Source organism: Macaca nemestrina, chromosome 2 (genome assembly GCF_043159975.1).
Source record: "Macaca nemestrina isolate mMacNem1 chromosome 2, mMacNem.hap1, whole genome shotgun sequence".
Taxonomy (NCBI): Eukaryota; Metazoa; Chordata; class Mammalia; order Primates; family Cercopithecidae; genus Macaca; species Macaca nemestrina.
In genome coordinates, this window is record NC_092126.1 from 110,331,351 (window position 1) to 110,348,321 (window position 16,971).

General features: G+C 49.2%; 1 protein-coding gene across 1 annotated transcript in view; it reads right to left on the reverse strand.

The window, feature by feature from the left end:
* The window catches only part of LOC105480376 (coiled-coil domain containing 12), a 60,664-nt gene extending 45,038 nt beyond the window's left edge, over window positions 1–15,626 (reverse strand). Inside the window, exon 1 of the mRNA XM_011739107.2 lies at window positions 15,483–15,626. Within this exon, the coding sequence (XP_011737409.1) occupies window positions 15,483–15,617 (135 nt within the window). The 5' untranslated portion in view covers window positions 15,618–15,626. The remainder of the gene's footprint in view (window positions 1–15,482) is intronic.
* Window positions 15,627–16,971: the final 1,345 nt, after the last annotated feature.

The window sequence follows — 16,971 nt, forward strand, 5'->3', positions numbered from 1 at the left end:
CACGGGGCCCCAGCATGACCACGTCTGAAGCAAAGGCCAGCCTCACTGACCTCATTTCCCACCCAGGCTCTGTGCAGACAGCGGCCTCAACAATACCAGTTATAACAGCCAGGTGTGGAAACTGACTCCTCACCCAAGACACAGCCCAGCATTCACTCTCACTTCCTACATAGCTGCCTGAGTCATGGACTCCTGGGCCCAGGACAGAAAAGCCCTGCTTTAACCAGATGATGACAAACACAGGTGCTTTTTCTTCAGGATTCAAATTACCCTGCAAGAAATCTAGTGGTGCCTTGCCCTGAAAACAATGGAAGGGGGGATGTCCTTGAAAGGACAAATGTTTTCTGCTCCAGCCACTCACATTTTCTCTAGACAGAGCAGCTCTTTAGAGCCCTGAATCAAAACAGTCCAGGAGTGTGGATGTTACCGCCACAGGGCACTGTTGCCGAAGCAACTGTTTTTCCTCTTGGAATTCTTTCAAGGGTACAAGCTGTTGCTTCCCTCCAAAACAAAACCAGGGAGAAGCCAGGGTCCCAGAATTTAAAGGAAAGTTCCAAAGGAAGGAGGAGGGCCAGGCATGACTGAGCCTTATCAAGCTCGCCATGGGGTGCCCCAGATCTCTGAACACCTGGCTTAGAAACAGCAAGTCCCTCTCAGCTACTGAAGGTGTATGTGTAGGGAAGGCAAAGTGGGGGTATGGAGGTATGAAGGTAGCGCTGCTTATGTGTGTTTTGAGGTGTGTGTGAGATATGTATTGGTGTAAAGGGGTTGGGGTTTGTAGGTGTGGGTTGGGGGCATGTGGAGGGGTGTTGTGGGGGGTTGAAGGTGTGCAGGGAACGGGAGGGTGTGGGGAGAAGGGAGGTACTATTGTCGGGGGAGGTGTGTGGGGCAGGGCCTGGGGTGTGTGGTAGTGTTGTGAGGTTAAGGGAGTATAAGGAGGTGGGATGCACTGTAGGCAGGGGGCTGGGTGTGGACAGTACACGCTGTATGTGCATGTATATTTGCACTGGAGGTAGGTTGGAGGTATGTGAGATGGGTTACGGAAAATATTCCAAGATGATACCTGAGACATCTTCTCCAGAAACAAGAACATGAATTGCATTTCATTTCTATATTACAATTCTTAGTACTACAGAATCACATGCTGGTCCCAATGTCTGCAGGGTCCATGGAAGAGCCAAAAACCATTTATTTATTTTTATTTTTATTTTTTTTTTGAGACGGAGTCTCGCTCTGTCGCCCAGGCTGGAGTGCAGTGGCGCAATCTCGGCTCACTGCAAGCTCCGCCTCCCGGGTTCACGCCATTCTCCTGCCTCAGCCTCCCGAGTAGCTGGGACTACAGGCGCCCGCCCCTGCGCCCAGCTAATTTTTTCTATTTTTAGTAGAGACGGGGTTTCACCATGGTCTCGATCTCCCGACCTTGTGATCCGCCCACCTCGGCCTCCCAAAGTGCTGGGATTACAGGCGTGAGCCACCACGCCCGGCCCCAAAAACCATTTAAAACATACAGCCCAAGTTTGAAACAACTGCCCTGAAGCAACTATCTGAGGTAATACATACTTCTAGTCAGTACATCCCGGGGCCAGCAGGTCCAGACTATGGACAGAGTCTGGTTGGCAGGTCAGGAGGCCAGCACTGGAAAGCCTGGCTCGGCAGGTCCTTGTCTTCCCTGGGAGTCCATGTTGAGTCTTTTCTCTAGTGCACAAAGGCTACGGGGCTCAGAGTCACAGGACGCAGCATACCCACTACAGTGCCATGGGGCACCTAGGAAATGTTTTGTTAAAATAAGTTTAAGAGTTGTCTCTGCCTACAAGGAGCTGCCCGTCTACTGAAGGGGTGGCATGAACTGGGACTTAGAAGCATGAAAAAATAAATATATTTTAGCAGCTACTACTACTACTACTACTACTACGTCTACAATGACAATTATCAAGATGTTACAGAAGGTTAACCGCATTATCATGAACAGTGCATGCCAATTAAATCACAGAAAACTCTTCTTTCTAAAACACAAATGTCAAATATCAAATGGTGCCAAGTCACTGATATCCATATGGGGAGAAAGAATCTTGATCCCTACGCACACCATACAAAAGCAAATTCCAGACGGTTAGAGGTCTAAAGGTTAAAGTAAAACAAGCAAACTTCTAGATTATAACAAAAGAATATCATCTAGACCTATACATAGGCAACTATTTCCTTAAACAGGCCACAAAAGGTATTAGGGGGAAAAAAGTGATAAACTACATTAAAATTAAGAACTTCTGTTCACCAAATAATTCAATTTTGGGCCAGGTGAGGTGGCTCACGTCTGTAATCTCAGCACTTTGGGAGGCCGAGGCTGGTGGATCACCTGAGGTCAGGAGTTCAAGACCAGCCTGGCCAACATGGTAAAACCCCGTCTCTACTAAAAATACAAAAATTAGCCAGGCATGGTGATGTGCACTTGTAATCCCAGCTATTCGGGAGGCTGAGGCACAAGAATTGCTTGAACCCAGGAGGTGGAGGTTGCAGTGAGCCAAGATTGTGCCACTGCACTCCAGCCTGGGCAACAAGAGTGAAGCACCATCTCAACATAAAAAATAAAAATAAAAATAAAAATAAAAATTCAATTTTTAAAAGCCTGAAAAGTCGAAGCCAAGGCAGGCAGAAGACACAGTCACATCACACACACAGAACAAAGGGCACATAAGGAACTCCTAGAAATCAATAGGGAAAACAGGCAACTGAATAAAAGGAAGAAGAGGCATGAACAGGCACTTTGCATAAACATATGAAAAGATAATGCAACTTCATTAGGTAGGAAATACAAATTTAAACCACAAAAGGATACCACTATACCTCCACCAGCATGGCTAACATGAAACAAAACTAACCACACGAAGTATTAGAGAGGAACCGCCATACAATGCTGGTCAGAGTGCAAAATGGTAGAGCCATTTTGCAAAGGTGTTTGACAGTATCTGTCCTATATACACCCTATGGCCTAGCAATTCCACTCCTAGGCACAGATCCTACAGATGTGTACATATGTTCACCAAGACATGTACAAGACTGGGAAGAGCAGCACAATCCATAATAGTTCCAGCCTGAAAATCCACAGGAGAATGGATAAAATCTGATCTATTCAAACAACGGAATACTATACAGAAATAAGAATGCACTAATTCCACACCCAACAACTGACAAACATGATGAATGAAAGAGGCCAGATGCAGAAAACTACATACTGTTTAATTCCATTTACATAAGATTCAAAAGGAAGGAAGGCAACTTCTTGAGTCAGTAAGTCCAGAGTGGTTCCCCTGGGAGAGTGAACATCTGGGAGGTGATTCTGGGATGTTATCACGTTTCTTGATCTGAGTGACTGACACGGGCATGTTCACCTTAGGAAAATTACTGGGCTGATTTGTGTACTTTTCTCTCTGTAAAGTTTGTATGCTTACTTAAAAGGATTTTTTATGCCGCTATGAAGTCATTAAAAAGAAAAACTTAAGCCCACTTAGAAACCAAAAATAAAATCATTGAAATCTAGAGAGAACTCAGTCGAGAGGACCATAAGGAAAAAGTCCTCCAAAGAGAAGACTAAGGACTCTGAAGCACACCCAGAAGACAGCTACTTGGACACTGAAAGGGAAGCACACGCCTTTCACGCCCTCCTGGCTCCAGGAGACAGAAGAAAAAAACTGAGGGATTCACCATCAAGGCCATGCAAATTCTTTTGTTGCAAAAGCTAACAGAAAAATTAAAAACCAGCTTGAATTTCAAGATTCTTTGCTTTCCAACTCTCTGCCCCCATCAGTGAGACCTGGGGAACATGACTTACACCTTGTAACACCGCAGAAGTCAATCAAACGGGAGACTGTGGTGGAACAACTGTGTCACTGGCACAGCAAGAAAGAGGAACCTTGTTTTGTGGCTGTCTAGTGCCTCTTCTGCTATGTAGAGGGTGCTTCGGCCACCACAGGTAAGCTAAACCGTGAAGGATCCCGAATAGCCACCTGCCTGCCTCGAAGAAAACCGTGCCCTCCGAGGGAAATCCAGAGAGAGGCTCACCCTTCGCCCAGGCCAGGTGTTTCTCCCCAGCATATCAGACCAAGCTGAATGGAGGTCCCATTCTCTTCCCTGTAGCTCAATGCAGAGCCCCTCCTTGCACAGCTCCAAGGGGTGAGGGCAGCACCAATTCCATCCCAGAGGAAGAGCACCCCCAAATTTGGCCAGGAGGCGGTGGGCTCCAGAGGACAAGGGATCGGCCCTGTGTGACTGCGTATGGTCCCTTGCCTCTCCACATCTGTGCTGTCTCAGGTGCAAGTTAAAGGGGCCCTCAACCAGGGGTAAAATAAGAGTATAGGAGAAAGAATAAATCCACACATCACACTTCCCACCTCTCAACTCCCTTCTGCACACACCATCTCACTTAACTTATCCTGGGAGGGAGGAGTTACTGTGGCCATCTTCCAGCTGAAGAAGGATGTGAAGAGACCTACCTATCTACACATCTCAAGGTGAGCAGGGTGGCAGAGCCAGGTGGACAAAGCAACCTGTCCAGAGAGCAGGGAATCATGAGAGAAACGGCCAGCCTGATTCAGAAGCAGGGGTCATATTGCAGGAGCTGCAGTGCAGCCCTCAGGGCCTATGTGCAGGGACAGAAAGGAAAGGGGAGGGGGGAGTGTACATTTAGGGCAACTTGAATCTATGCTCCCAGGTTGAAAAAAAAAAAGAAAGGGGGCCGGGCACAGTGGCTCACACCTGTAATCCCAACACTTTGGGAGGCCAAAGCTGGGAGACAACTTGAGGCCAGGAGTCTGAGACCAGCCTGGACAACATGGCGAAACCCCATCTCTACTAAAAATACAAAAATTAGCCAGGCACGGTGGCACATATCTATAATCCCAGCTACTCAGAAGGCTGAGGCAGGAGAATGGCTTGAGCACGGGGCAGGGCAGAGGCTGCAGTGAGCTGAGATTGTGCCACTGCACCCCAGCATGGGCAACAAAGTGAGACTCTTATAAAAAAAAGGAAAAAGGAAAGGAAAAAGGAAAGGGAAAAGGGAAAAGGGAAAAGGGAAAGGAAAGGAGAGGAGAGGAGAGGAGAGGAGAGGAAAGGAAAGGGGCTAGAGTGGCAATACAAACACCTGAGCACTAGCAAGAAGGCTGCCAGCATCCAAATGCCAGGTGAATTCAGATAGCAAGGCTATAAGGGCACTGCCTCAGCCTGGCGCTACCCTCCTGAGAGGAGGGATGGGTGTCCCGGCTGGGGTCCAGTGAGGACTTCAAGCAGTGGAAAGGAGGCTTAATTTAATTTACAGGAAGGCTGTGGCCAGCATGCTGCACCTCAACCCAGCTGGCCTGGACTCCACTGGCACCACACACTTCCCTGAAACAGCTGGACCAAGTTCGCCTATCACCTTGTCTTGACAAAATCCATCCCCAGTCTTCACCTGGCTTCTCTCAGCCCCACTGTCCTCATCCCACCCCACCCCAGCAAGTTTCCTTGGATTCTTCCAACTCCTGCTAAATACCTGCAGGGCGAGCCTCAGGGCACAGACTGATCTCCCAGTCCTCTGTCTCTGCCATCTAAACTCTGTCACCAGAGGGCCTCGTCTAGCCCCAGGGCTTGATATCCTGTATCTGTTTCTAGTCCAGATGACTGCTTATGTCTCTCTTCACTTACCTGTCTAACAGTCATCTCTGGCTTAATGTGGCCAAAGCTAGACTCTTGTTTTCCCCTTCAAAGCCCCTCTGCCCTGTACTTCACCATCTCAGGAACCCTGTGTATGTGCACTGCCTCATACCTGGGCTCCTGTAGCTGCCTCCTACCTCCACACACAGTCAGCCAAGGGCAGGGCACAGCATGTCAGCTTTGCTCAGGTCTCCAATGGTTCCCCATCACCCTTAGACTGAGGTCCAGCCTTGGTGGTCTGCAAGGCCCCCCTCTAACTAGCCCGGTCTCCCAGGCCCTCTCCACCCTCATCCCTCTTCCATACCTCCCACTGTTCACTCTGCTCCTACTCCTCAAACGTGCCAAGCTAGTCTTGCTCAGCTTGGAATGCTCTTCCCTAGATCTTGGCATCTCACCCCCCACCCATCTCAGAACTCCCAGGTGGTACTCTTCCCAGCCTGGGCAGCTGCACAGCCTCTCCCCCAACACACACACCACATTCCCAAGTTCCTGGGACACATAAACAGGGACATCATGTTCCTTGTTTCTAAGTATCCCCACTCCTTCCACAGCAGCCCCTTAGGCAAGGAGGAAGTCTTGTTCATAGCTGTATCCCCAGGGCCTGCCATACAGCTGGTACTCAATAAATACTTATTAGTGGCTAGCTGCAGAGTTCCTGCAATGAGCATGGGCAGCTAAGGTTCCGGGGGGGAAAAAAGTATTGTTCCAATGAGAGAATGTCAGGGACTGATCAGATGTCCAGAAAAATGCATCAGAATCACCTGGGGAACTTTAAGAATGCATGAATTTATAGGCTATATACCAAAACCACAATAGGTCTGAGGTAGGGCCAGAAAAAAGGACTGCAAATTGTCTCTCAAGACAACCGGACGAACAGGTAGGTCTGAGAAACTCTGATAAATCCAACACCATCACATGAACATATTGAGGGCCTCAGAAGGAAATGCTGGCTCACCACAGACGTGTGTTGGGAATTCCAAATCTTCCACCCAGAAGAGTCTCCCTCTCACTGCCTCTACAACCTTGGAGTCTGAGAGCTTGGGCAGAAAAGGTGGGTCCTTAGGAAGAACGGGCACTCGCACTCCACCTCGGCTGTGGCTCTGCAAATCCATTTTCTTCTTAATCTAACACTTTGCAAAAAATTAGGGCTAGGATGAGTAAAGCCAGGGTGCAGGAGAAGGACCTCTTTGCTTCCACTGGAACGGGGGCCTGTTCCACCCACTGCCACCCAGTGGAGAAGGCTAGAAGACCACCTGGATGTCCCCACTTACAAGAAGGTAAGGAAGAAAGGACAGGCATCCACGTTTATAAAAGGCCTGTGTGCAAGATCTTGAGCTAGACACTTCATAGACCATCTTTCTCTGTTCTCCTAGCTACTGATGAGTTCAGAAGCTGTATCTCGATTTTATAGACAAGAGAGAGGTTCAGATTTTTCAAGGCTTGCTCTGAGTCCCACAGATGTGATTAATGGAGCAGAGGTTTAAATCAGATCTGTCTCCAAAGTCCATTCTCTCCACTCCATCACTCAGCCTCCACCTGACAGCCTGGTTACAGTTTATATGTGATGGGTGGAGGCTCCTTCCCGGGGGGTACTTATTCCCAAGCACCTGGGGGTGAGAAGCGTAGAGGGATAGAAGGCCAGAGCCTAAGGGACAATCTAGGGTCAGCAACAACTCAAAGCATGACTGTGGGACATTCCTTCAGCCCAGGGTTTCCTGGTCTATCAGACAGGGATGAACCAACACATCCTGCTTCAAAGTTCTGCTTCAGGGATGGAACACAATTCTGCCACAATTGCCACGCAAATGTTATGACTGCCAACCTGCCAAAGGCTGTCAAACAGGAGGCAGTGATCGCCTTGGCTGACTTTGCAACCCGACTGCTGGGCCTGGGGATGTGGCCACGTGGGATGGAGATAGAGGCAACTTCTTGAGACATGATCAGGACATGGACAAGTCTGACTCCTCACCCAGCACACTAGGCTCTCACCCACTGCCTCTGTTCCTCCAGCAAGACTTGCTAGCCCCTCCCTCTGGTTCCCTCTTTTATCCCCTCCAACCTGGCCAGGGACCCTCCCTAGTACCCCCAAGTCAGAGAGTACCAGTGCATGCCCTCTACCTTGGCACTGCTCCCACTCTGCACTGTGCATTTTGTTCTGTTTGCTTTTTTTTTTTTTTTTGAGTCGGAATCTCACTCTGTCGCCCAGGCTGGAGTGCAATGGCACAATCTCTGGCTCAATACAACCTCCGCTTCCCGGGTTCAAGCAATTCTTCTGCGTCCGCCTCCCGAGTAGCTGGGATTACAGGTGTCTGCCACCACGCCCGGCTAATTTTTTGTGTGTGTTTTTAGTAGAGACACGGTTTCATCATATTGGCCAGGCTGGTCTCAAACTCCCGACCTCGTGATCCGCCCACCTCGGCCTCCCAAAGTGCTGGGACTACAGGCCTGAGCCACCACGCCCGGCTCCTTTCTGTTTGTTTTTTAGTCCTCCCACCTCAGCCTCCCAAATAGCTGGGACTGCAGGTGCGGGCCACCATGCCCGGATAATTTTATTTTTATTTGTAGAGATGGGGTCTTGTTATGTTGCCCATGCTGGTCTTGAACTCCTGAGCTCAAGTGATCTGCCCACCTTGGCCTCCCAAAGTGCTGGGATTACAGGCGTGAGTCACCACACCCGGCCCGCACTCCCATTTCTTGAGTGTGTAAATCACAACTATACCACTCTGAATCACCAGCACTTAACTCCACAGGGTACATACACAGATGGCCCCAAATCAGCATCTGATGGAGATACCAGCCATGAAGATGGCCAACTTCCAAGCCCTCTGCCCAGCTTTGGGCTCCCAAGGCTGATCTGATGGTCATCTGGGTTTCCACCTGCCCCTTCGCTCTCAACAACTGGAGCTCAGGTACAGACACAGCTTCTTGTAAGTCAGGCTGAAGGGAGCAAGTCCTCCAGAGATGCACCATCCAATAAGGCAATCACGAGTCAAGTGTGGCTGTTTAAATGTGAACTAAGATTAAATGTCACAGTAGCCACATTTCTTTTTTTTTTTTTTTTGAGACAGGATCTCACAGTGTTGCCCAGGCTGGAGTGCAGTGACACGATCTCAGCTCATTGCAACCTCTGCCCCTGCCAGGCTGAAGTGATTCTCCTCCCTCAATCTCCCAAGCAGCTGGAACTACAGGTGCACGACACCATTCCAGGTTAATTTTTTGTATTTTCTGTGGAGATGGGGATTTGTCATATTGCCCAGGCTGGTCTCAAACTCCTGGGTCATATTGCCCAGGCTGGTGTCGAACTCCTGGACTCAAGTGATCCCCCTGCCTCCACCTCCCAAAATGCTGGGATTATAGCAAGCTTGTACAACCCACAGCCCAAGTCCCAGGACTGCTTCGAATGCAGCCCAACACAAATTTGTAAACTTTCTTAAAACATCAGGAGATATTTTTTGTTTTTTTTTTAAGTTCATCAGTTGTTGTTAGTGTTAGTGTATTTTATGTGTGGCCCAAGACCATTCTTCTTCTTCCAGGGTGGCCCAGGGAAGATAAAAGATTGGACACCCCTGGATAATAGGCATGAGCTACTATGCCTGGCCAGTAGCCACATTTCAAGGGCTTGAAAGTCACAGGTGGCCCATGGCTACAGTACTAGACAGTGCACATTAGAACACTATCACTGCACAAAGTTCTATTGAGCAACACTGCTGCTCTAATCTCTAGAGCCAGGTGACAACCAGGAATTGCTGGTTGCCTGGAACCTGCAACCTGACAGCCAGATCTCAGTCCCAAGGGCTGGTCAGCCAGACAGCCAGTCTCCCTGTCTCAGGGCAGCAAGAGACAGCCCAATTCAGGGCAAATGCTCAGGAAAGCTGACAGCCAAGGGGCAAATGTTTATGCCAAGTTAATCACCCTTAGAGAGCCTCCATTTGGCTGCTGAGGAAGAGGTCAAAGGAGGACAGAGTGGCCTCACACTGCCCTACCCGACAGCACTGTAAAGAGATGCCAGAGTTTCATCCACACAGCCTTGAACTGTTCACCTACTCACCTAGCCTGGAACTTCTGGATGAGCATCAGGAAATGAGGTTCAAATACAATACAGAAAAGTGTGCCCAGGCTGGCTACCATCCCTGCTGGAAACCCTGGCTCTTGTAAAACTTGGCTACTAGAGTACCCCAGTCCAGCACTTTCAGACTGTAACCCTGCCCCAATCACTGCCAAGTGCTTGCTGTCAAACTCCCTGGAGCATCTCCATTCTTACCTCTATGCACCTGCATGTTCCCACCTCTAAAATGCTCCCTGGGAACACTCTTCTTTCCAGCTACCTCAATGACCTTCTCCCCACCTTCCACCCTCCATGGCTCAGCTCAAGTTCCACGCTGCCTTCCCATGAAGCTTCCCTAGGCTCTGCCTGGCCTTCCCCGAAAATGAACCCAGCAGTACTGTCTTTCCACCTGTCAACGGGAACGGGCTGACCTACAAGATGCTGCTTCAGGCAGTGCTGTGTCCTCTACAGAATCCCCTTCCCACAGCGGGTCTTGCATGGGCTGGAATCCAAGAGACATCACTTCCCCTCATCGGCTTTGGACATCCCAGCTTTTCTCAGCCTCTTGCCTTGCTCCCCTCACTAATAAGTGGCATCAAGTGGGCTGACCAGGAAGACTTTGTAAAACTACAGCTGCTTGACTACAACAAGCTTTGCATAGAATAACATACGGAAACATTGCAACCCCTAATCTTGTCTCTCTCCATCTGCCACAATCTCAGGACCCTGATTTGTCATAATATCAGTAAATTATGAGTTTATAGTCTGGTGAGAGTTAGGAAGAAAGATAAAACTGTGAGGAAAACCAACTCCATGCCTGAAATTCCTAAGGCCTCCAGCAAAACCATGCACACAGTAAAAACTCAACGAAGGACCTGCCACTGAGTGCTAGGAAACCAGCAAGATGCCATCCTCATGGGGCAGACAGGTGCTTGCCAAGTGCAGGCAGAGGAGATGCTCAATCCTGGAGTCTGTTGTCACATCAGAAACCTGAACTAAAAATGTGAAGCCACTTCCTCTCTGAGGGAGGGGACTCGAGGGGTTCTATGTGGCCACAGCAGGCAGTCATACTTCCTCCCCTGACTCCCCACTTAAAAGGTCCCGCAGAAAGGGCCATAGGCTGGAAAATCAACTAAAAGTTTAGACCCTTACCTGTTCTGTCCCCAGGCATTCACCTTAATAAAAAAAAATCACTCAAAAAACTGTAGGGATTAAATATGACACTAAAAATACATGCAACAAAATAAAAAACAGATAAATTCAACTTCATCAAATTTTAGAGTCTTTGTGCAGCAAATGAGACTATCCACCAGGTGTGGTGGTTCACACCTGTAGTCTCAACACTTTGGGAGGCCAAAGCAGGAGGACCGCTTGAGGCCAGGAGTTTGAGACCAGCTTGGGAAACACAGTGAGACCCCCATCTCTACACAAAATTAATTTTAAAAAAAATGACACTACCAAGAGAATGAACAGAAAATCCAAAGAATGGGAAAAAAATATCACTAATCTCATCTCTAATAACGATTTAATATCCAGAATATATGAACAATTCAATGACAACTCAATAACAAGAAAAAGAGCCCAATTAAAAATATGGGCGGCTGGGCACGGTGGCTCACGCCTGTAATCTCAGCACTTTGGGAGGCCGAGGCAGGCAGATCACAAGGTCAAGAGATCGAGACCATCCTGGCTAACACAGTGAAACCCCGTCTCTATTAAAAATACAAAAAATTAGCTGGGCACGGTGGTGGGCGCCTGTAGTCCCAGCTACTCGGGAGGCTGAGGCAGGAGAATGGTTTGAATCCGGGAGGCAGGGCTGGCAGTGAGCCGAGACCGCGCCACTGCACTCCAGCCTGGGCGACAGAGTGAGATTCCATCTCAAAAAAAAAAAAAAAAAAATGGGCAAAGGGAACCTGGATACTTCTTCAAAGAAAATATATATACAAATGGCAAACAAGCATATGAAAGAATGTTCAACATCACTCACCATTGGGGAAATGCAAATCAAAACCACAATGGGATATCATCATCTCACACCCATTAGGATGGCTATAATTAAAAAAGCAAAAAAAGAAGATGGCTGGGCTTGGTGGCTCACACTTGTAATCCTAGCATTTTTGGAGGCCAAGGCAGGAGGATCATTTGAACCCAGGAGTTCAAGACCGGCCTGGGGCAACACAGTGAGACTCCTGACTCCTTAAAAAAAAAAGAAAAGAAAATTAAAGAGAAGGAAATAATAACTGTTGGGGAGGATGTGGAGAAACTGGAAGCCTTGCACACTGCTGCTGGAATGTAAATGGTGCAGCCACCACTGAAAACACTATGGTGTTTCCTCAAAAAGCTAAACAGAGAATTATCATATGATCCGGCTGTTTTCCCTACACATAGTTACATTCCTCTCCCTGCTATATAAACCCCCAATTTTAGTTCGTCGAAAAGACAGATTTGAGACTGATCTCCCTTCTCCTCACCTGACATCACCCGAATTAAAAAAAAAAAAAGGCCGGGTGTGGTGGCTCACACCTGTAATCCCAGCACTTTGGAAGGCTGAGGTGGGTGGATCACCTGAGGTCAGGAGTTCGAGACCAGCCTGACCAACATGGTGAAACCCCGTCTCTACTAAAATACAAAAATTAGCAGGACATGGCAGCATAATGCCAGCTACTGGGGAGGCTGAGGCAGGAGAATCACTTGAACCTGGGAGGTGGAAGTTGCAGTGAGCCAAGATCCTGCCATTGCACTCCAGCCTGGGCAACAAGAGCGAAACTCTGTCTCAAAAAAAAAAAAATATATTAATCCCAGCTACTTGAGAGGCTGAGAGAGCAGAATTGCTTGAACCCAGGAGGTGGAGATTGCAGTGAGCTGAGATTGCACCACTGCATTCCAGCCCGGGGAACAAGAGTGAAACTCCATTTCAAAAAAAATATATATATTTACCATGTGATCCAGTAATTCCACTTCTGGCTACATACCCAAAAGAATTCAAAGCAGTAGATACTCAAACAGGTATCTGTAATCCTATGTTTTTTCTTTTTTTTTTAGATGGAGTCTCGCTCTGTCGCCCAGGCTGGCATGAGTGGTGGGATCTTGGCTCACTGCAAGCTCCGCCTCCCGGGTTCATGCCATTCTCCTGCCTCAGCCTCCCAAGCAGCTGGGACTACAGGCACCCACCACCACGCCCGGCTAATTTTTTGTATTTTTAATAGAGACGGTGTCACTGTGTTAGCCAGGATGGTCTCAATCTCCTGACTTCGTGATCCGCCCACCTCAGCTTCCCAAAGTGCTGGGATTACAGGAGTGAGCCACCGCACCTGGCCTCGTACTCCCATGTTTATAGCAGCGTTATTCACAACAGGCAAAACATAGAAGCAACCCAACTAAACAAAATATGGTATACACAACGGAATATTATTCAGCCTTTAAAAAGGACTGAGATTCTGACACATGGTACAACATGGATGAAGTATGAAGACATGCTAAGTAAAATAAGCCAGTCACAGTGGGATAAATACTGTATGATTTGATTATATGAGGTACCTAGAGTAGTCAAATTCAGAGATAGGAAGTAGAACAGTGATTGCCAGGGGCTGGGGAAAGGGGAAATGGAGAGTTATTGTTTAACAGGTACAGAGTTTGGGATGATGAAAATGTTCTGGACACTGAATTATACATTTAAAATGGTTAAAATGGTATATTGTATGTGTATTTTCCCACAATTTTAAAACACAGAAAAAATAACAATCAGGCCATATTTCCAGCCCTCTGAGAGAATCCCTCTTTAAAGGCCAGTTCTCCTGATGATCTAGCACGTCCTTCCCTGGCAATGGGCCTTGTGGATGCTATTTTGTCCTTTGCATTCCGACTTCAAACCTGGCCCCAATAACCTGAGCCCTAAATTCAAGCAAACAGCTCAGGTGGACTAGCCATTGTTTGAAAGGCTGAGGCTTGAGCTTCTCTGGGACAGGCAATTTAGGGGATGTCTGTTATGTTCGACAGGCAGCCAACAAAAGCAGAAGCCACTCTAGCCAGCTTTCACTCTCTATTACTTCCCTTTTCAGTTTCACACAGGACCCCAGACTGCCATGCAGTAAGGAAAATAGGGGTCACACTGTCCAGCCTGTTTTTTCAGTTGGAAAGTGGGAAGTGCCCTCCCATCTCTGACAGGTCTAGCTGTTTAACATTCTTTGTACTTCATACACTGAAAGACACCGCTTTCACCCATCTGACAACAGAACCAACAACTATGGCCCTCACTGGTCTGTCTCTACAGCCCTTTCACACAGATTATCCCATCAGATCTCACAATAACCCAATGAGAACGAACGTGTAGGGACTGTCATTCCCCACTGGAGACATGAAGAAACCCGGACTCAGAGAGATGAAGCAACGTGTCCCAAGTCCAAGTAAAAAGCAAACTAGGGTTTGCACACAGGTAGTGAACTTCAGAATAATTCTTCCTCTCCATTACGTTGGAAAGATGAACAAAATAGAAATGGAACTTTTCATTTGGTGTTAAACGACAGCAAGGAAAACTGCTTTCGAATATGGCAACTAATAGGCTAGTAAGCCCATCCCTAAAGGAAGAACTAACGCCCTCTTCTTTTTTCCCTTTTTTTTTTTTTTTTCTTTTTTTGAGACCAGTCTCATTCTGTAACCTGGGCTGGAGTGCAGCGGCGCGATCTCGGCTCACTGCAACCTCTGCCTCCCAGTTCAAGCGATCCTCCTGCCTCAGCCTCCCAAGTAACTGGGATTACAGGTGCCTGCCACCACACCTGGCTAATTTTTGTATTTTCAGTAGAACCGGGGTTTCACCATGTAGATCAGGCTGATCTCAAACTCCTGAACTCAGGTGATCCGCCCGCCTGGGCCTCCCAAAGTGCGGGACTACAGGCACGAGCCATTGTGCCCGGCCCTCGTTCCCAATTTCTAAGGCCCACCCTAAGTTACTAAGTTAGAAATAGATCTTTTCTTTCTTTTTTTTTTTTTTTGAGACAAAGTCTCGCTCTGTCGCCCAGGCTGGAGTGCAGTGGCAGGATCTCGGCTCACTGCAAGCTCCGCCTCCTGGGTTCACGCCATTCTCCTGCCTCAGCCTCCCGAGTAGCTGGGACTACAGGCGCCCGCCACCACGCCCTGCTAATTTTTGTATTTTTAGTAGGGGCGGGGTTTCGCCGTGTTACCCAGGCTGGTCTCCAACTACTAACCTCAAATGATCCGCCTGCCTCGGCCTCCTAAAGTACTGGGATTACAGGCGTGAGCCACCGCGCCCGGCCTCTTTTTGATTTTTGCACGCAACGACTCCGGCTGTGTACCCATTGCTGTCACTTGCTGCCCTGTCCAAGGAGTGCTGCCGGACTGGGGAGTCTGTCTGACTCAGAATCGAAGGCAGGGGTTAAAGACCAGCTAGGCCATCGATAAACGGAACAAATCACGCCTAACCCAACAAGTATCCAAACCTACAGGCAACCCTAGACACCTACACGAGCAACACTCGGGAAGCAGGAGTCAGATAGACTACGGATGGCTGACCACTGCCTTACCCACCCCCGCGCATGCGCGACGACCGCACCAGCGCCAGAGGATTCCCACGCCAAGCAGCCCCAGACATCGTGGGAGGGCGCCGTCTTCTTGCGCATGCGTTACCGCCCGCGCATGCGCGTCCTCGGCAGCCGTTTTTCCTTATTAGCCCTCCGCTCTCCTCAAGCCCGACCCGGACCCCGAATCGCCTCAACGACGACCCTCACTCCACATTTCTCACCTTGCGGCCGGTTTTCTCCCGTAGGGCCTTCAGCCGTTCCTTTCGCCGCAACGCCTCTTCCTCTAGCCGGCCCACACCGGCCGTAGTCGCCTCCATCTTGCCCGCCGACGCCCCTCCCTTTCTCTCGTCTTGCATCGCGCAGGCCTAAGGACAGCGGATAAATGTCTCGCGGCCAATCCAAGGACGAGAATGAGAGACTGGAAGGTCCTGAAAGCCAATCAATGCGGGGGTATTATGGAAGAGCCCGCCCCGCCTCGCCCTGCCCCGCCCCACCCCGCCCTTACTCTTCCGGGCAACTTGCCTAGTGGGTGGGGAGCCAGCAAAAAAAAAAAAAAAGCTAAGGCTCGATTTATCCAATGCTGATCAGTCAAAGAGCAGCAAGTGGAATTCAGACCCGAGAGAAGGTGAAAGGAGTGCGTCGATCGCTCCGGTTTTGCCTAAGCACTAATCACACTAATCACTCCATGCTGGCGTCTTGGAATGCCCTGACCCATCCTTGTCCACTTGACCTGACAAGGCTCGAATGCCTTCAGGAAACCTTCCCTGGGCCGGGCGCAGTGGCTTACGCCCGTAATCCCTGCACTTTGGGAGGCCGAGGCGGGCGGACCACGAGATCAGGAGATGGAGACCATCCTGGCCAACATGGTGAAACCCCGTCTCTACTAAAAATACAAAAATTAACTGGTCGTGGTGGCGCGTGCCTGTAATCCCAGCTACTCAGGAGGCTGAGGCAGGAGAATCGCTTGAACCAGGGAGGCGGAGGTTGCAGTGAGCCAAGATCGTGCCACTGCACTCCAGCCTGGCGGCAGAGCAAGACTCCGTCTCAAAAAAAAAAAAAAAAAAAGCCTTTCCTGACCCTCCACTTCAATCCCACCCTAATATAAGATATGCCTCACACCTCTACCGCTGTCAGTGGCTCCCCAGACTCACCTGACAAGTGCCCCTAAGCCCCTCTGTGACCACTCTCAGCTCAGACAAAAGCCTGTACAGTGAGGGACCTGACTGTATGGCTGTTTCCCTCTGGACTCAAAGATGATCCCCTCTCACTCCCATCCCCTCCTGCAGCAGCAACGTCCTCAGGGTCAAGTTACCTTTCCCGGGGAAGAGCAAACCCCAACCTGGGTCCAGTGGGCCTCAAGGACTGCCCCCAATCCCCAGCTTAGAAAGTCTTGGTTTGGCCTTGACTGCAAGTCACCACAAGATTCATGGCTCCCCAGCAGAAGCTGCCAGAGTCTTCTTTCCTGCATGAACTAGAGTGTCCTGATAACCGAGAGACCACTTCAGCTGAAGTCGAGATATTCTTTCAGTATGTGGGGGTCCCCAAAGCCACACACCCCCCCACTTGGGAATAGGAGACCATGCCTCCCCCTGCCTCCACTGCCAGGGGACAACTAGCCTCTTAGGCTGTTCCCTCCCTGAGGCCTCTCTTCCCAAGCTGGCTGCAGGTGGACATCCACTCTTCCCCTTCCAACTCCCTTCAGAGGCCCTT